At 46.6% G+C, this 20,798-nt stretch overlaps 1 protein-coding gene across 1 annotated transcript in view; it reads left to right on the top strand.

Moving 5' to 3' along the window:
* ADAMTS6 (ADAM metallopeptidase with thrombospondin type 1 motif 6) overlaps positions 1–20,798 on the top strand; it is a 1,724,075-nt gene that overhangs the window by 689,781 nt on the left and 1,013,496 nt on the right. The window contains exon 8 of the mRNA XM_086963486.1: positions 17,340–17,383. Within this exon, the coding sequence (XP_086819612.1) occupies positions 17,340–17,383 (44 nt within the window). The remainder of the gene's footprint in view (positions 1–17,339; positions 17,384–20,798) is intronic.

Raw genomic sequence — 20,798 nt, 5'->3', positions numbered from 1 at the left:
AAAAACGTATGTTGCGAGCATAAGTTTCATATCATTATTCTCACATTTAAAATTGGTCGAATTTGAAGTTGGTAAGGCAAACATATTAATTTGAAACCGTCAGTATGGCGGTATTGACACATCTGTAGGTTTCAGGGCGGGGCAGGACTATGGTGGTCATCCAGCAAATGTTCAGTTGAAATGAAGGATTCTGCTGGCAGGTGTACTCCCATTGGGCAAATCTGCTGGTGGAATTTCCAGCAATGAGTATTGTCTGCAGGTGAATTACCACTCATATGTGCACACAGTGAAAATGTTCCTCATAGTAACCACGTTCCCCATCCCTTCGACGTGCTAGAGTGGATTCTCATTTTCTGACCTTTCTGTGTTTTTATGCAAGTGCTTTTAAAAGGTTAATCTGTTAGATTCTAGCAAAGCAGAACGTGCATCAGTATATCAAAATCTTACAAAGTAGCACTCCTTTACTGGTGTATGTAAACTGTAAGTTTAATCTAAGAGCCCATTAGTACACCCAGAAGTATACTAAAATTTAACAAGCATGTGGGAGCTCGGAATAATATGCATTGGTACATCAAAATATAAAAAGGTATTATTTAATAGTTGAGTAGAGCTCATTTTGGTACATCAAAATATAAAATTCAGCATGCAGGAGCTAAACAGAACATGTAACAAAAACAAAAATGTTCAAAATGTGACAAGCTGGCATGTCAGAGCCATGCAGAACGTGCATTGAATAACAGAAATACAAGAATGACTCATACAAGTTCAAAGCAGACACGCATCGGAATACCATAATATCGGAAGACAGCATCAAAGAGCTATGGTAAGCTTAACGTGCAACAGTACACAAAGATATAAGAAAGTATTATGTAAGGACCTCGCAAAACACACTTTGGCATACCAGAAATGAATACGTAAAAGTTACCAAGTAAGAGCTGAGCAGAACATGTAGTGAGTGGTAGAACAAAATCTATCAAGCTAGAATGTAAGAGCTAAACAAAATCTGCACTAGCATATTCCGGAAGCGGAGAAGGGATCTTGCAATGCGTTCAGGGAGCATTCTTTTCTGAATGATCTGAGTTAAAATTCTGGGTTTGATGGGGCTTTTCTGTCTCCTTCTGCCCCCTCCTCCCCCCCAACCACAGATGCTGTTCGCATAATCCCAGCAACAACTTAAATTTTGATTAGATCATATGTTTTCTGGTTACGAAAGTAAAATAAAGCGTGGTAGTTCAGGACGTGCTGGGGAGCATAGATGACTGAGGCAACATGCTACACAAAACGGATTGCTCTTTAAATACAGTAACAGCCCTATTGACCTAAGAAAAGGATGAACCTATTGTTATATCCGAATAAAGATCTTTTGACTATTGTTACTTTGACTGTATGGGACCAAGTGGAAAAAATTAACTGAACAACCACCAGTAGTTAGAGTCAGAATCAGAGCTAAATAATCATGGGTAGCTGCTCAGGATGCCACCAGCAACAGATGATTTTATTGCGCCTACAAGCAACATAGGTTGCCCCCATGTCTAAAGGAGACGTGACAGTTACTTTAGTAGTGCCATTTGATAAAACTGTTGCTCCGATATCATTTTACCTTAAACATTTTTTTAAAACAAGAGGCGTTTAGCAAAACAGGAACAAGTTAGTTTAATTAAACGCAGCGGCCAGGAGAATCTCGACATATTGCGTCTGAATACTGGACTCATAAACTGGGCTGGTGTTTATGTGTCCAGATGTCTGGTGAGGGGAGCGCGTAATCACTAAGTGTGGTGTGCATGTCGTGTCCTAACTGGCCGAGTGCTCCTATCTGCATGTGACATCTAGCTTTGTGTTATTTTTGGGGAATGCACATCTTTTTATTGGGGCCAATTTCCTCAGACCTTTTTGTGGTGCAATTATCTATCTGTGGGATCAATCAAGGTTTTCCCTGGATGACCAGTAACTCAATAGGCTTGGGTTGAGTTTACAGGACCTGTTTGACCATGTTATCTCTGACTTGGGGTTGATGAGGAGGTCAATTTGGCTGAATCCGACAGCAATGGTACGAGTTCATTAGAACTTCTGAAAATAATATGGCAGTCATTGATGTAATTTTTACTGCCATTCTCAACATTGTGCGTAAAGTTGTCAGAGGGTACATCGACATTGTCCGTACTGATATTGACATAGTTATGCATGCCCAGATCATGGCGTACATCAACACTGTTTCAACTGGTAACAACATTGTTATGCATGAATGGATTATGGCATACATTGACATTGTTACTGCCGGTATCGACACTGTTGTGTGGCATAGATTATGGCATACATTGATATTGCATTTGTCAGTATTGACATTGTTATGCAGGCACAGGTTATGGCATACGTTGACATTGCATTTATTAGTATTGTCGTTGTTGGGCCTACACACATGGTATTCATCAACATTGTATTTACCCATTCCAACATTCCCTCCTCTAGTTGAATTTTCAACTTTTCTATCTTCCTCATATGTCATGACCATTATATTCTTCGAGACTGTGTGTGTTTCTGTAGTGCCTGTTACTTTTTCTCTACCTAATGTGAGGACCACAGCAGGAAACCCCCACTTTTAGGAAATCACACAATAGGGGCACAATATCGAAAACTGGAATTAGTGATGTGAATAGTTTGGACACCCATAGCGGCATCCATGAAAAGAACTATGCAACTAGTCCTGCTTCGGGGCACTTCCCTCCTTCTTCATGTCGGCATGCAGGAGCTGCAGTTCATGGATGGTAAGAGCTAATGTCCCATTGTCCATATGAATTCCAGGGATAAAAGTACAATGAAAGCACCAACTTGTTACACACTCCATTCTCCATCGCGGTCATCACGTCCTACACGTACTGATGTTGCATCACCATAAGGCGGATGGTTCTCAGTTCTTCCTTGATAGCGTTTAGGCCGTACTCAGTATCACTGATCATCTTTAGCAACTTCCATCTGGTTATTTGTTTCCATAGTGAAGAAGGGTATTAACCCTTCTGTAATTACTTGAATCTCTGTGAACAGTCTAAATTCTTCTGGAATGTCCTCATACTGAGCACAGCCAAAAAATCAGCAGTTCTTCTCTTTTGAGCCTGATGCAAACAGAGTTATTTTCTTTTGTAATGGATGTTGGGACAACTCAGACAAATCTACTCCAGGGAGGACCAGCGTTGGGGTGTGTATGGTCACTATGGCGCAGATGCCTCGGCACCCGGGGATGACCTAGGTGTAGGCCAGGTAACCACCTTGCCAGTATATATCCATCAACATGGAAATGCCCCTGCAGGTCTGCTTTGTGCAGTATCACACCACAGTTTTTGTTACTGCCCAGGGGTATGGTTTCTTTTGCCTTTAAAACACAGAGACTACAGTGCAAGTTTCTGTACGATTAGGGGTTGTCCCTTCCCCTCCAATCATGTATACCTATTAATCTCTGTATCCCAGATTTCTTGGTGCAGGGTTTCTTTGCTAGCGTTGGACCCCCTCCCATGTGACTCATTTCCCCCAGTGAGATCGAGGTGAGCGGCCCTGCACTGGAATTCCATGTCTGCGCTCCTCTTGTTATTAAAGAAAGAGGCCCCAAAGACATTAAGGGCCACCCGGGGACTGCAAATGGAGGCGAGAATGGACATATTTGTGCACAGGTGCGTGGGTCTTGCTATCTCCAGGAACCTTTTTCTATGAAGTCCCGGGGCCCAACAATGTCCTCCCCTATAGTTCACCTTCTGTGCATTCTGTCTACCGTGGTTTGGATGTTGGTAGGATCGGTGATAAGGTACAGTGCTGTGGGGTTGGTCTCATACTGGGCAGTCAGGGAATTTCTTCCATAGGGCCGTCCAGATCTAATGTCTGTAAGAGTTAAAAGCAGCCTGGCATGCTCGGTGTTGCTAAGCGTGACTGTGGGGATGTGGTTTCAGGAGAAAACTGTCAGTCTTCCCCCTAATGAGGCTGCTAAAAACACTTTTGATGTTGCCTACAGTGTTGTGTGTCGATTTAGATACCGTATATAGGTTTCCCTATTTACGCCCTTATCTAGGCACAATTCGCATTGCCCTTATATAGGCAAAGAAATCCTACCCTTATTTGGCAGTGGCAGCTGGTGACATTTTAAAGTGATGAGGCGTAAAATTAGTGGTGGAGCACACTGCGGTGAGCGAGCGAGCCCAAACGACCTAATGAGGGTTCGGGGGGGGGGGGTTCTCTCCCCGAAATTGTTTTGGAAAAATGAGTGGGCAAATGGTGCGTTTTCAAGACTTTTGGAAGCCACTGTGCTATACAGAAACAGGTGAGGGCAAATACAAACATGCCCTTACCTACAGATATCTTCCCCCAGGAAGGTGCAGTGTGCACCTTCTGCCTGTGAGCGGAATGGCTGGGAGCGAGTCCCTGGAACCCCAATATCTCTCTCCCAAGTGGTGTCGTCAGGGGTACCTCCCAATTACCTGTTTGCCTCTGTGACTGCAACTGTAAAATGGAGTGGCCACATGGGCAAAAAAGCACCCTCATCGCTTTTGGGCTAGACCCCCATAAAAATGAGGGAATGCCTCTTTGCAACAACACTTGCCTAAAATGTGTGCCAGCACAATCCATCTTGAAGATGGGCCGCACAAGCACTAGTGGCACCTTATTTAATGCCTTAATTGAAGCCATGATTGTGAAAGACAGTGCAGCCACAAGGGGCCAAGAATTTGGTGAAAGTTCCACTACAAAAACACTTCTGTGACATAATACGTGCGGTCATGATATCACGGTGACAGGCTCAGTAGAAAAAGCTCATAGTCTGAAGCTGGTAGTTCAGGAGTATCTGGAGTTGGTGGTTTCAATATAACTTTGAAAGAAATCTCTTGAGCAAGAGAGTGTGGTTGGAGCTCAGGAGTAAATGGTCTCAGCATGAGACTGGCGGGGTGGAGTAAGAAATAACATTACAAAACAAGGTTTTTGGCACATTGTGTTCAGGGTAAGGGGTCTCCATATGAGCCTGGAGGGATCAGCTCAAGAGTGATTGTATGTAAAGAAGGTCATGATAAAGAACTGGTGGTGCAGAGGTTCAGGAGGAAGGTCTTGGTATCGGATTTAAGGGCTGGGCTCAGGATTAGAGGTCATAATAACAGATTGGAGGGTACAGAGCAGGAGTAAAGGGTTACACTTTTAGAAATAATGGAACATGAGGCTCAGTTGTAAGAGGACGCAATATGCAATTGAGGCAGGTGAGCTCAGCAGTAAGAGGTTAAGATATTTACCTGAAGTACTGGGCTCAGAAATAAGAGGCCAGTATAGGAGACTGGTGGTGTAGGAGCCTCAAGAACAAGGACAAAAGGTATCTATATGAAAGTAGAGTGGAGGCCCTGTAGGTCATATGATGATACTGCAATGGTGTTTATAAAGCACTTACTACCCCTGATGAAGTGACAAAGCATTTTCGGCGGGCAACACGCTACTCTGGAACCCAAAAAGGATTAGCAGTGGGTTGGTATAGTAAAATTCAAGTTAATTTGAGCGGTGGACATGTGATGTGAGTCTGTTAGTTGGTTTACAAAGGATAATGGGTAGATAGAAGAGGAAAGATTCCAGCAAGTGCTTATTGGGAGTTTTAGTAGTAATATGAGGTTTGGAATGAGTATAATGGGAGATGGAGGCAGGAAGAAGCTCTAGAAAGTGATTAGCGAGATCATAGTAGTAAAATGAGTTTAATGAGAATGGAATAGCACTAAGGAGGAGTAAGAAGTCTTGACTACTTTGAGGGTTGAAAAAAATGGCTCAGGAAAACTGGGGGGTGCACAATATGTAAAATCTCACAGGGGAGTATGGTTGAAATAGGAGACTTAAGTTGCGTGCTTGGAAGAGTTCCATGACCAGGCTTACAGGGATTTTCAAATGAACTTCTCTTGAATACTGAACAACCTATGTACCCTAACCTTAACACCAAAAACAAGGAGTGTGAAAGCCGCCAAGCAATCTAAAGATACTGGCATGCACATCACACTCTAACACAAAAATACAAAGGTTATTCTTTGAAGATCCTTTCCAGTGCTATTTGTTGAATGCCAAGGTTGCTGCATACCAAGGCTCACTCGTCTTGATTCCCCCTCATGTGTCTTTCTTACACAACCATACTCTTCCTTGCCAAGTAAAGTTTATTTGCAGTACTTGCTACTCATTTTATGCGTTCATTTGACTTCCTACTTTGATAAAAATGTTTGTAACTCAACTTAACAGTCTTCAACTAGGCGCGCTAGCTGCCTTTGTCTTTGAACACCTACTTCTATTTATTATATTCTTATATGAAATGCATAGCTGTGTGTTTTTTCCCATACAGAATACAATTTTAATGCTTATTCTGGTTTCCTTTTTTTTTTTTGTAAAATTTTTATTTAGAGTATGCAAGGTGAAAAATAGAAAGGGGGGAGGAATAGTGCAAGGGGAGCGAAAAAAGAAAAAGGAGAGAAGAAACAGGCGACATTCCGCCACATAACCCCACACAGGGGGTGCTAAAAGTATTATCGCAAACGAAAGGGCAATAGGGATCCAGGGCCTGCATCAAAAGGGGGCGGCAACCAGTTTAAGGCAGCAAAAGTCCAAACGATAAGGCCTGCCCATCACAAAGTCCGAATTGTGCCTGGAAGATCCAACAATCAGTGCAATGTTCTCGGCCCGGGAAGAGCAACCCAATCATAGCGTCCTTTCTCGGAAGCACAGCAAGTCGCAACAAGAGAAAAACAACTTCCCCAACTACCCCCCCTCTGCCCCTTCCCAACACCCACCCCCCACCCAGTGGTGGCGACCAGCATTCATACAATCAGCAACAGTCATACCGGTAATCAAATTTGGAAGAGATGAAGCGCCCACAGCGCCGATGGGCACACAGCTGAAGGCAGGCCTCGGGACAGAAACCTCACCAAGGGGCCCCAATTAAACAGAAAGTTTTTAAATTTCCCCAGGAAAATATCTGAGAGCCGCTCCATACTCAAAAGGCGCCATAGCCGTGCATGCCACAGCGAGACGGCAGGGGCGGACGGGCTTTTCCAAGCAGCTGCCAAAGTCAGCTTGGCCGCCCCTAAGCATAGCCACATAATGCGCTTATCAGCCCTGGTTTGGTGTTCAAGCAGTGGGTCTCTAAGGCCTAGCAAAACAAAGTCCATGGAATCCGGAAGTGGGTAACCCAGCACCTCCTTAACGTGGGAGAGAATTTCGGCCCAGAATGGTCGGATGGTGGGACAGTCCCACCATATATGGCTGAAGTCTCCCAACATCCCGCAGCCCCGCCAGCACCTGTCTGAGGTAGTTGGAAATATTCGGTGTAGTTTAGACGGATACAAGTACCAATCGAATATAAGCTTCATATGGGCCTCCCTGAGGTCGGTTGAATGGTTATGTGCTGACACGTCCCGCCACAAGCCCTTCCACTCGCTGTCGGAGATGTCCCTCCCCAGTGTATGCTCCCAGTGATCTTGATACCGAGGCCGGGGGGATATCGTAGTGTCTAAGAGCAGCTTATACAGAAAGGAGATCGCCCCCTTCATGGTGGATGCGTGAAGGATAAAATTTTCGAATTTCGTCAGGGGTCTGGTAGCGCCATCCACCACTCCAGGCGATGTCGCCCAATGCAAGAGCTGGAGGTGTCGAAAGCGTTCCGTCGGCAGAACCCCATAGTCCCTCATACAATTATGGAATGTAAGGGGTTCGGCACTATGGAACAGGTGGGTGAGGGCCCTACAGCCGCCTTCCCTCCAGGTCTCAAAGGGACCCTCCGTCAACGCCGGAGGAAAGGCCGGGTTGAAGTGGATCGGGGTGAACGGGGACGGGAACGTGGTCCACCGGTCATCGCTACTAACCGTGTCCCAGACCTTTAGCACCGTGCTGGTAGGAGTGCTAATGTACGCGTTTCTGGGCCGGTCCACCTTAGGCTTCCAAGCCAGGTCCCAGATGGAACAACCTGCAACGCTCCGATCCATGTGGAGCCAGTGCTTCTCCGAAAGCTGTTGGGACCACTCCACGAGGACTCTCAATTGGGCAGCCTTGTAATACAAATGCATGTCCGGAAAGCCCACTCCCCCCTCCAACCGCGGGCGTCGGAGAACCGTAAACGGAAGCCGCGCCCGACCGCCTTGCCAGACATACTTCAGCATCAGGGTTTTAAGCCGACTGAAGTAATCTAGTCCTATCGGGATAGGCAAGGCCTGGAAGAGGTAAAGGAGCTTGGGCAAGAGAACCATTTTGAGTGCATGAATCCTACCCAGCCATGAGATAAATTTGGGCTTCCACCTGTCCAGCTCCGCACGAATCGACGTCAGCATCGGGAGGAAATTAACCTGGAACAAGGCGCCTATGGTAGGGGTCAGCCGCACGCCCAGGTAGAGCAAGGAGGAAGACGTCCACGAGAGCGGAGTAAGCAACCGGATCTGTTGCACCTCCCCCTGTGGTAGGGTCAAATTCAAGATGTAGGACTTGTCGAAGTTCACCTTGATTCCCGCCACCGTTTCATACTCGGAGAGCACCGAATGGACATGGGGTAGTGACAGCGCCGGGTCTCGGAGGGACAGCAGGACGTCATCGGCGAAGAGTGAGATCTTATGCTGCTCACCCGTAAAGGGGAGTCCCAGGATCCACTCATTCTCCCGGATCGCCAGCGCCAATGGTTCTATGCTAAGGGCAAAGAGAAGGGGCGAGAGTGGGCAGCCCTGGCGCGTCCCTCGGGAATGATGAAAACTCCCGGACCTATGGCCGTTAACCAGCACTCGAGAGGTAGGGTTATTGTAGTTGGCCTCAAGCATTCTTATAAATTGGTCCGAGAACCCGAAGGCCATCAGCGTCCGGTGCAGGAACCCCCAATCAACGCGGTCAAAGGCCTTCTCCGCGTCAAGCCCTACCAATACTGCCGGTATGCGGAACCGCTCTGCTTTTTCGATTAAATGGACGACACGCCGCAGATTATCATGGGTTTGTCTACCTTTAATGAATCCAGATTGATCTGGGTGGATCAGGGCAGGCATCAAGTCTTGCAGTCTGCCCGCCAGGATGGAGGAGTATAATTTGGCGTCCAGGTTAAGGAGTGCTATCGGACGATATGATGCACAGTAGGTAGGGTCTTTACCCGCTTTGGGGAGAATAGTAATCATGGCCTCGGCCATGGTGTCCGAGGTCCTACCTTCAGTGGCCATCGCATTGAAGAGGGAGACTAGGTAGTCGCAGATGTCAGACGCAAACGTCTTGTAGAATAAGGCCGTATAGCCGTCAGGCCCGGGGGCCTTATGCAGTTTCAAGGCCTTAATGGCGTCTAATACCTCCTCCCTAGAGATGGGGGAGGACAACAAATCATTCCATTCTCTGGAAACTCTCGGAAGAGGCAGACCACCCAAGAACTCGGACTGAGCCTCCGGATTGAGAGCCTCGCCCGAATAGAGCTCCTCGTAGAAGCGACCAAATATGGCCGCTTTGTCTGCGTCTTTGTGCTGAACAGAGCCCGTATGGTCTCTCACACCTCCGATGTAATCCCTCTCCTGCTTGTCACGAAGTTGCCGAGCAAGGTGACGCCCAACCTTATTGCCCTGGGAATAGGAGACACGACGAAGGCGCAGAAGGGTGAATTCCGCCCTGTTGTTATAATGGGCCTTCAGTTTCCCTCGCACCGCCGTCAGGGGGCGCAGGGTCACCCTGGAGGGATTCGCCTTGTGCACCTGCTCCAAAGTGGCAAGCTCCGTCTCCAGAGCCTCCCTCTCTTCCCGCCGAAGTTTATTAAGGTTCGCGTTAAGGGCGAGGCACGTGCCCCGCAAGGAGGCCTTGCATGCATCCCACATCTCTCCGGACCTCCCGCAGGTCCGACGCCAGCTGGGCGCGAAGCTCGGAGATATCCTCCTTGATAGAAGCAAACAGCTCCGTCATGAATGCCTTGGTGGCGGGCGCCTCCTCGTCTGATTGTCTAGTCGAACCACTAGCTCCGGGGGAAGATGGCGGCTGCGACGTTTTAGATGCTCTGTCCTTCACCGTCCTCCCCTTGCGTGGCAAAGTCGACATCGCGGTGAAGCCGTAGAGCCAAGGCTATTGGGGACGAAGGCCGCTCCGATGTTCCTGCGGCACGGGCGGCTGCTGCCCGAGTAAGATGGCGGCGTAGGAGCTTCCCGCCAGAGCCAAAGGCCAGACCCGGGTGCTCCGCGCAGGGCCAGCAAGTCCGAGGCGCACTCGGTGCAGGGCACGGGTCCACACCAGGTAGCAAGTCGCACCCAGGGGCGATGAAGACCCTCCGTGTCAGCAGTGGGTGCCGAGGGTCGGCGTCGCGTTTCCAGAAGCAGTCGCGAGTAGGTCACACGGCCCCGCTAAGGATCCGGGGTCCACCCACCACGTGGTCGGCCGTCCGCCGAGCTCCTCGGTCCTGCACAGCAAAGTGCCTGTAATCAAGCCAGTGTCCCGGTGGAGAGGAGGGACCTCAGTAGCGAAAAGAGGCAGAGGGCGACTGCCGCACCTCGATGCCACGCCCAGCCGGCGCCGAGTCACTGCACTCCAAGGCGGCTGCTCCCTTACGCAAGGCCGGTGCGTAACAGGCCCAATGGCGAAGTGCACCCAGTGGCGTTGCACGGTCACTCAGGGACTCGCCGGGGACACCAGACCACTCCGCTCGATGCCGCTGGCCCCTGCAATCGTTTCAGAGCCGATTGGCACCCTGAGGGCGATGCTGTACAATGCTTAGCAGGTCGGGCGCCGGAGCGACTCGAAAGCACGTCTTACTCCGACGCCATCTTGGCCACGCCCCCTTCTGGTTTCCTTTTTATTGACTTAAACATGCTTCTTTATAAAGTTGTCCTTTGCGATTTCATATTTGTTGATTATGAATTAAAAACAAAAACAGCCTTTTTTTGCAAACCATGCATGGTAGCATTCTTTCATGATTTCTGAGTCCGTTTATGATGTGTATGTTCCCAGCCCAGATTCATTCCAAACAGAACACTCCTAGTGATTTGCCTAATGTAGGAAAATGCATAGTTGTTCATCAAAACCATTCCATACCAATAAACTGTTCAAATGCATTTGTTCAAAATACAAAATTGCGACACTAAAAAAACATTTACTCTAACATTTATAAAGGAATTTTTGCTATTACTTGACTTCTACTCTGTGTCTTTCCCTCACTCTAGCAGGTTCTTCTGCCGGCCCTGCCTTCTCCCTTTGGTGCTGCTGTCCCGTCTTTCCCTTCCTCCTTCTTTATCCTTTTTTTTGCTTTACTCTGTCTGGATCTCGGTCAAAGTTTGAGAAAAACGAAGTTCTAGTTCCTAAAAATGACTGGCAGCGCCCACCACCTGGCTGTAACGACCGCACAAAATGACTTACTGGTTGTTAAAAATGGTGAAGATTGTGATAACATGCTTGACAAATGATTGATTGATTGGTGCTGTGAGCTTGCATAACCGATCATTATATTTCCAAATCATAATACAGTATTTAACAAAAAGATCTCGCTCCCTGTGTTTTACAAACGTTCCAGCCATGACAAAATTATTCTCCACAAATCGGTGAAACTTAAGTTTAACCCTGTCCCTACTTTCTTTGTACCCTCTCTGGACTGGCAAAAGCTACACTTCGATTTTACGAGTTCCACCTGCACACTGCATAGCAACACATCTTACTCCCCTGTGAAAATTCAATCCGGTATGCAAACAAATTCCCCATCGGCAAGAGACAGCTCATATGCAAACATAACTCCCAGGTGAGAATGCAGTTTCACATATCTGCAAACACACTCCGCATCTACAGCGTCATGTGTAAGCACACCCCCATGTATACATTATTCATCATTTAGAAGCACACTTTCATGTAAAAATGCTGCCTTGCAAATATAGTCCTGCAACTCTTCTTTGTCTGCAGTGAGTGACGCTCACAGCAGCTCACACGCTTTCAAAGTTAGTTGTAGGAGTAGCCGGTTTAAAACAAAGTGTTCTGAGGCAGTGAGTGCGACTTACAGTTTGTTCTGGCATGACCATCAGCATCCCATCTTGCATACCACAGATCACGCTACAGGAAGAAGCTGTGAAACCAGAGTGGAGGAAGGGAATGTGCTCCTCCTTCAGAAAGTTCCAGTTACACCACACAGAAGAACACGCGCGGGAAGGATCCAGTCCACTCTGTGCAGACTCGAATCCTTTGCTTCCCGCCTGCCACACCCCTTTCCCAACTCATCACAGGGTTCGTCCCACCACGCCCTGTAATGAGTTGGAAAACCTCTCTCCTCTCTCTGATTGACGTGGAGGGTTAGCAATCCCGGGCTTGGAGGTGAAACCCCCGGGGCTAACTTTATCTCCATGCCATCAGGGGGTGGAGACAGGGCCCTGAAGCTAGGTCTTTGCCGAGCTGATGACAACACAGCCTTTAGGGCTGTGAGGTTCTCAGCCGGCAAACACTTAGGCTTCTTTGGGACCGCAAGGGGACGTATGCATGGAGAGACGGCGCGGGGGCAATATAGACTGACTTCAGTCAGTGTGACTTACCTATACACCAGTGAGTACGGTGACTGTCAGTGACATTTATAAGTAACTTATTATCATTTACAATACAGCTTTTGCACGCACTTTTGGTAACGGGGCGGAGCTCTGACACCCTCGGGGAGAAACCGGCACTGTTATTTGGGCATTATCCACGCTAACCAAATACAAGCAAGGCCACCTACATCCGTCCGTCGACGTTATAATCAGTTCTTGGAAAACCAGACTGTTAAGCCTTTAGGACTTCCCCTTGCTTGGTTTATTGATTTCTCCAAGAACTCATTTATTATGCATGAACATCTGTTCCTTAGGGGTTCATTCACAACGTTCCTCTGCCCGACTTTTACGTCAATACTGGCATTCCTAAACACTTTCAAGGTATAAGTATACCTTCACTTGCCATGGCATACCACGGTTCGGCTGCATACTTGCACGGCACGGCTTGCCACGGCAAGTTTGGAAGGAAGTCGAGTTACCCGCCTCATGCACTGACCAGACGCTGCCATCCTCCTTGCAGAGAATCTAGCTTCAGTGTTTCTGATTCCCCTTGCAGGGTGTTAGAGATCAAGACCCCGAAAGAGATTCCAACCTCTCTCATTCTAAGGTATGGAGCAGATTAGAACCTGGAGGGACTCTTGGTAACACTAAACTATAGCTAGCTATACTTTAGAAAACAGCACCTACTTCTTACCTCGTACTACACTTAGGTTAGGTACACTGGGGTAGAACTAGCTAGAAGCACCAGATGAGTATTCACATTTTAGCCTGTGTTATTTATGTATGTATTTTTATAAATATATGTCATAGCTACAAACAATGCTATTGCAGTATTATTTTATCTTACTGCTAACGCTGTACATATTATACTTCGCATTCTGTCTTACGATTGTAGCAGTTCATATCTCTTGCACAAGAAATAAGACTGTTCAATAAACCCTTTTTATAGAAACGCCTGTCTATATATTTCTGTGTAAACTCTGTAGAAACTAAGCATGCACGATGACTGAGTGAAACTGTTATCTATTGTTTCCACGATTCTGAGATTCTAAGGGAAACAAAGTGGTCATGTTAATGCGGTTGTCAGAAACGAATCCCTTCTTGTTTATTCAAGAAGTTTCTAGTGACCTTTGAGTTAGCTGGCACACACAAGTAATTAAGTTTAATTTACTCGATAGAGACATACTGACCTCAGTCCTATGTCAAAACTATAGTGTATATTATTCCAATGTGCAGAGCCTATCAGGGATATAGGAACTACACTACAATAGCTAAGTGTATATCTGTGGTGTTCTTTTCAAAGCATAAAATGCATTTTCTTCCCCCATCCATCAATGGGGGCAATTTGCTCCTGAGCCCTTCTTTGTCCATCTGTGCCCAAGGTATGTAGATGGTTCCTGCTGAACCTTTCTGCAGTAGCGGATAAATCCTGGCTCGGGCGGCTCTGTTGGTGTCTCCCCAGTGTATCGCTCCCATCGTCTCAGGCATCCCTGCATGTAGGGGTATTTCCATTTTGGATCCCCGCTTCCATGTCAAATTCAGTCCTCCACCATGTCCTCGGATTCGAAGGATCTCTCCTCTGGCTAGGGATGATCATAGTGGTGGCCCTTCCTTTCAGTCCAGCAGGCCAATAGATGACAAAAAGGCTGTGCGAAGGCCTCTTCCTCTTCTCTGGGTACTATCTCTCTAGGGGTTGGTCTGCCTGACCAGCATGTTCCAGGGGTTGCAGCTCTTCTTGTGCAAGCGTAAATGTACCATGCTGCTCCATTTCATGCTTTCCTGACTACTTATTTCCTGGTCTGCCCCTCTCCTACTGTGAAGGCCAGGTGGCCTGTGTGTTTCTGTTTGGTGCCTTCCTCCTGACTCATCCCTGGGCTCATCTCTATGTGGGGGTCGAGGCCTAGCTCCCGTTCATTTCAGGGCAGTAGGAGTAGTTCCATCTTCCTGCTGGGCTTCCCAGGTGGGAGCTCTCTCTCTCTCTCTCTCTCTCTCTCTCTAGCCTTAACTCACGCCTGTCCTCTAACTCCTCCTTTGCCTGCGTTAGTGGCGTATAGCCCATGGCTCACCCTTCCGAGTCAGATTTTGGAGGGCTGGGGTCCCTGACCTACCCTGCACTGGAGGAATCCCCTTCCAAGAGGGCCACAAACTTCCTTCTGATTTTAAGGCACCCTGTGAGGTGATCAGGAGCACGTGCTCCCCATTCGGTTTTGACCTGATGTGCCGCAAACGATGGGTGGTGGGTTGAACCCCAAGGGGACCTGACACTGGACTCAGCCATGGCTGTCTGCGTTTGGGCTGGTTGGTCTCTCATCCCATGTCTAGTGACTTGCTGTCCCGGGGGAGGTCCACCAGCCCCCTCGACCGGTGGATTGGTGTAACCCAGTGCAGGAGCTGGGATGGTCGGCATCAGAGAAAGCATATCCCTGCTGGTGTATGGTGGGGGAGGTGCAGATGCTTTGCTTGCAAGCTCGGGGGTAGTGTTTGTTTAGGATGGGGCTACCTCGGACATGCCCATAGTTCTAGTAAGGCCTCTTTATTCGCCCTTTTCTGTCCTGAATACCTCATCTGTATGTGAGTCTTTGTGTGTTCTATGATGTTGCTGTCAAATGTTCCCCCTTCAGCCCAGGGAAATCCGTATGCTTTGGTTTGGGCGTGTTACTCACAGCAATGTTTTCCTTTTTTCCGGGCGTATGTGGTGAACCAAGCTTGCATATGGTCAAGTGCTCAGGGGTCCAAGCAATCCCTGACTGCCACCCAGAAACAAGTGTATCAGTGTACCTTGCCAAGTGGTGAAGGCGGTCCCTAAATGACACCCAGAGACAAGCATACCCTGTATCCCTCACAGTGATCCCAAACAATAGTAGCCACCTTTGTCCTCTCTAGCGTGCTGACTAGGGGTAAAAGCAAAAGTGATCCATGAGCTTGTTCTAGTTTGCCACACGCCTCCTACTGGGACTAGGATCAGATGTAGTCTCTTACCCTGTGGCGACTGCCTGTGGACAGACCTCCGCCATGTGGATTCAGCAGAACCTCTCATCAATTAGGGCGTCTGCTCACCAATCTTGTTTGTGCAAATGTGAATCTGTTTGGGCAGGGGTCCGTCTGTTCCGGTAGCAGTCGGGCTCGATAAACCAATCTCTCCGATCTGGCTCACCAAAATGTTGCTCGGATATGGTTTTGCCTTAAATAAATGAAAAACACAATAGGCGTTTGGCGAAACAGGTACAAGTTGGTTTGATTAAACGCAGCAGCCGGGAGAGTCTCAACAGAGTGCATCTGAAGAAAGTCTCTCTTTGTACAAGTTTTGGCTGACAATATATTCATCTTGTGAGGTGCAATAAAACAATTCTGCAATCTTGAAAAAGCATCTCAGTCATAAATTAATAAGCTTGGGCATCTGATTAGAACACAGATGGTTCTCGACTTCAGGGACCTCGGGGAGAGCTAATGTGGGCCAGGGTGAAGGTGTCCAGATGTCTGGTGGGGGGAGAGCGTAAACACTACGTGTGGTGTGAATGTTGTGTCCTGATTGACTGAGTGTTCCTATCTACATGTGGCATCTAGCTTTGTGTTATTTTTGATGAACGCATGCTTTTGGCCAAACGTGTTTCATTGGGTCAATTTCCTCAGACCTGTTTGTGGTGCAACCATTTATCTGTGGGATCGGTCAGGGTTTTCCCTGAGTGCGGTTTTTTCTGTGTGCTAAGTGAGACCCCGCCTGTGACATGTCACTTGATAGGCATGGGTTGGGGTAACAGGAACTGTCTGACCACATATTTCTGATTCAGTTTTGGTGCACAGGCCACCTTTGGGGAATACAATAGCAATGATACGAGTTCATTAGAACATCTGGAAATATGATGGCAGTCATTGATATCATTTTTACTGACATTCTCAACGTTGTGCGTTAAGTTGTCACTGCATACATCGACATTGCCTTTATTGATATTGACATAGTTATGCGTGCTAGATCATAGCATACACCGACATTGTTTCTACTGGTAACACAATTGTTATGCATGAATGTATTATGATATACTTTGAGTGACATTGTTACTGCCGGTATCGACACTGCTGCGCAGGCATGAATTATGGCAATCATTGATATTGCATTTATGAGTATTGAGATTGTTATGCGGGCACAAGTTATGGCATACTTGGACATTGCTTTTATTGGTATTGCCATTGCTGGGCCTGCACATAGGATGTTATTCATTGACATCGTATTCCCCCATTCCAACAACACATTCTACTTTAAGGAGCTGCGTCTTATCAGTCGATTACCTGCATTAGAGAGCTGCACCTCCGCTGCAGCTTGAAGAGAACTTCTCAGAAGCTTGACAGAATGCTTTTTAAGAAGCTGCAGCTTAACATCATAAAGGGCGTGTCCATGTTGGTGCAACTTCATAGCACCTTGATTGGCAGCGTAAAGGAGCTGCATCTTTTCAGAACCACAACAAGCTTCTTTAAAGAGCCGTGGGTCACATAAAGTTGACGGTCTCCTTTAAGGAGCTCCAGCCTACGAAACGCTCAAGGAGCGGCTGCCTTAAGCACGAACAGCTTCGCAGCAGCGCGAGGGGCCCCTCTCTGTAGCTTGTGATTACAAAGATCCACTTTAGGCTTTTTTTCCTCTCACTGGCAGGTGTCCCTCTGGCCGGAGGCCAGAGTCTGTGAGTGTACAGCAGCCTGCAGGTTATGCCAAAGTGCTGTAAATGCCAATTCTCCAGCTGGCTTCTCATAATTGCTTTGATTGAGGTCTGACAGCTAGAGCTGTGATATAGAACTGTGAACAAATACGCAGAAAGAAAGTTACAGGTTTTATTCTCTGACTAGCTTTGTCTCCATTCTTCTTTCCAACAGATATGACATCTGCACCTACAAAAACAAACCCTGCGGAACGCTGGGTAAGTGAACGTAAGCTTTCTGGGATGCATTGTATTTTAACACACTTAGTTATCTGTTATGTTTCCATTTGGCGTTGATGATTTTGATTTCTAATCAGGTGAGGAAAAAAGAAGTATTCATTTTGTTAACACGTTGGCTTTTGTGGATCACTACAAGTTTAAAATCCTTTATCTACTTCTGTTGGGCATTATTTTTCCTAGGAGCGGTCATCAAGACAATTGAAACTTAATAAGCAATAATTTCTAGAGAAAGCTTGCATATTTTTTTTTTACCAATGCGCTCTCATGTGATAATATAAACACAAGACGTGACGGAGATCACATGAACAATCTGGTTAACTGACGGGTTAAAGAGAACAATAAAAGTCCTTTCAGGTTATGATTTGGCATTCAGTAGTAGGGCATTGGGGTGGTCTCAGGATGCTATGATAACTGGGCTTCGGCCGTGATGCAAAAGTACGCAGTTGGTGAATAGCTCTTCGAGGTGCGAGTACACTGACACCAAGACAGCTGTAGGAGGTGGAAAGTCCCTTTTCAGACGGGGAGGATATTATACTTACTTGTTGTTGTGGGGTTATAGATGGCCCTGCTCTTCTGTCCATCTGCTTAATCTGCAGCTTCTACCCCCAGTTCTGCATCCTATTACTACAGTTTTGACTGAGCACTTTACTCTGCATAAACAGATCCATCTCCTACGTCATCTGTGCCTGTCCGGAGTGTGACTACCCCTGCCTTCTATTGATACGATATAGTTAACGTAATCCTACATATTACGTCTCCCCTGCAGGCTGTAAGAAATTTATCAACCAGCAACTTGGAGACTTCGTGTTTGTTGAGAACATTTGGCTTTCATATGGGACTCTCCTATCAGACTTTCTAGAAACCTAATCAACCAGCAACTTGGAGATTACATGTTTGTTGAATATACTTGGCTTTCACATGGGACTCTCCTATAAGACTTTTTAGCCCTGACGAAGTTCCTACGCGAACGAAACGCGTTGGCTGAGGCCATTTAAAGAATTGGAATAATAAAACATTTTTTTTTTTAATACTACAACTCTCTTGGACTTCTACTTTCTGTGCACCATCCCTACCTATAAGAATTTGTATCTGTTTCGACAGTGTAGCTTCTCTGCGGCTAGCTCCGGATGTTCTTTGTGCACAGTGTCTTACGGACTTGCAGAGATTCGAAATTTAAGTGCGAAGCCCTGGTCAGTTGCAGTTTTTTTTTTTTTTAACTTATTCAGGCGCTGCCACTGGTCACGAGCCGCAGGCCACGCCGATGTGCAGGCTCATGCCGTGCCTACAATGCGCATGCTCTTTCACTTTCCCTTGTTGCTTCTTGGCTCGATCCGAGGCTGTATTCCTCATCTATGTAATGTTCCTCCATGATAGCGTCTGTTGGGGGTTTCGCCACTCCCCGTCCCTTGCAGCGTGTCGCATCCAGTGGAATGTAAATGAAGTAACGTTCCCTGGCGAAACAGACAGAAGCAGCCGATCTACAAGTTAGGCTTATCGAACAAGCTGCGTACTTTCACTTGTTTTTGTATTGGGAGATTAAGTTGTTTGCCCAGAATCACAGCGGACACCGAGGCTCGAACGCGGTTCCCCAGCAGCAAGGTTGGCAGCTCTGGCTCTAAGGTTACATCCTCTCCCAGATTTGAGATGTATCAGTACGGGCACTTCGCAGTACTGCTCCAGACAGTGCATTTAAGGGGATAGTACTGGCACTTCCTCTATCAAACAGGCACTCTGGGACAAAGAGCACTGCACTTTTATATTTCAATCTCAAGTATTGACCACATTGGTAAATCCGGACCCTGATGTTCGATGCTGTGGGATTTGGTAAATCCAGGAAGGGCCATTGCTGCAGTATTAAATTCTTTCCCGAGGAATGAGGAACAAACTAGGAAATCGATATCCGCATGTCATTTTAGGCAGTTGTCCAAGAACACATTCTTTTAGGTTTTACCAGGACAAATGTTACAGGGGAAATCCCGGAGGGTGTGAGATAAAATACAATTATTATAAAATTGATTTGGGCGGATGTTCCAATTTAATCACAAAATGGAGTTACAATGAAACCTGTCTTGAAGGCTGCAGTCATCATCAAATTAAGAATCAAAATTCAGCATCTGTATGTCCTTACTACTAAAATAATACATTAAATGAATAACCCTGTCTCCCAGAAGCTGTCACTGGAAAAGCTGTGCACAAAACCCTTTCCGTCAGGAAATGTGTTCCATGTTGGTGTCTCGCCGCCCTTGCCTCAAGCTCTGTTGTGGTTGCCAGGGTTAAGCCGTTCTCTGCCCGTGAAGGGTTTATCTGGCCTGCTCTGTGGGCGGTGGTTCACCAGGGGCGGGCGAGGACATACCAAGCTCTCTCCTGGTACCACTCCCCCCTCCTCCGCGGCGGCCACAGCACGGCTTGGCACCTGGTAATCACCGCCGGGCCCGTCCCAGACTCATCAAGAGTCGTTTTTTAAACATCAGGCCTCCCACAGCTCTCATGATGGATGGATCACAGATGCGACCAGGCCAATGCTACTTTGGCAGGAGGGTTGGTTATTCTGTTCCCATAATCCACCTCGATGTATGCATATACATCCATAGAGGCATTGCAAATAAAGTGTTTTTATGCAAAGTGGTGTTCCATACTACAAGAATAGGTAGTGATATATAATCTAATGTAGTGAAACAAACATAAGCATCAAGTTAGTCTTTGCTCTAACTTGATTCCAAGAGCCAAGAGCGAGCCCAGCCATCTAAAGATTTCTCATGTAAATGATATAGAGATTGCCATTCAAAATATAAACAAGCATTTGCAATGCAATAGGTCTCACAGTTGTGAGAGTTTGGATATTGGCTTTGCAAATGGCAATGCCTTTTATTTACGTGTTGGTCTTTAAAACATAAATAAAAGGCATTGTCATTTACAATGCCAATAGCTTAATCACTCGCAAATGCGAGACCTATTGCATTGCAAATGCTTGTTTGCAAAGTGGTTAGTTTGGTCTGTGTAAGTCTAATGTAAGGTATGAGTTTCAAAGAGAGACTTCCACAACAGAAACATCTGGCCTCTTCCATCAATCATTAAGAAGCGTGGGACTGCAAGAGTACATTAGTGAAATTCTGGTTCAAAGAGGGAGTTTTTTCTGTGAATTTCTGCATTTTTGTCGATATATATGTATATATCTGTAAATGTTTTTTTTATTATTTTTTGCGGTGGATCCAGAAAGGATCAAACATTCAAGGCCCCAATTTTGAATTTCATTGCCTTTTACAAAAATGCAAAAAGTATGAGATATATATATATATATATATATATATATATATCTGCAAATACCTCGCAGCAGCGCTCCTCACAAAGAGACACGAGGCAAGGACCAGCTTTTTCTCAGCATTCTTTTATTCAG

Source organism: Lissotriton vulgaris, chromosome 3_1 (assembly GCF_964263255.1).
Source record: "Lissotriton vulgaris chromosome 3_1, aLisVul1.2, whole genome shotgun sequence".
Classification (NCBI taxonomy): domain Eukaryota; kingdom Metazoa; phylum Chordata; class Amphibia; order Caudata; family Salamandridae; genus Lissotriton; species Lissotriton vulgaris.
This window is presented reverse-complemented; position numbering and strand designations above follow the sequence as displayed.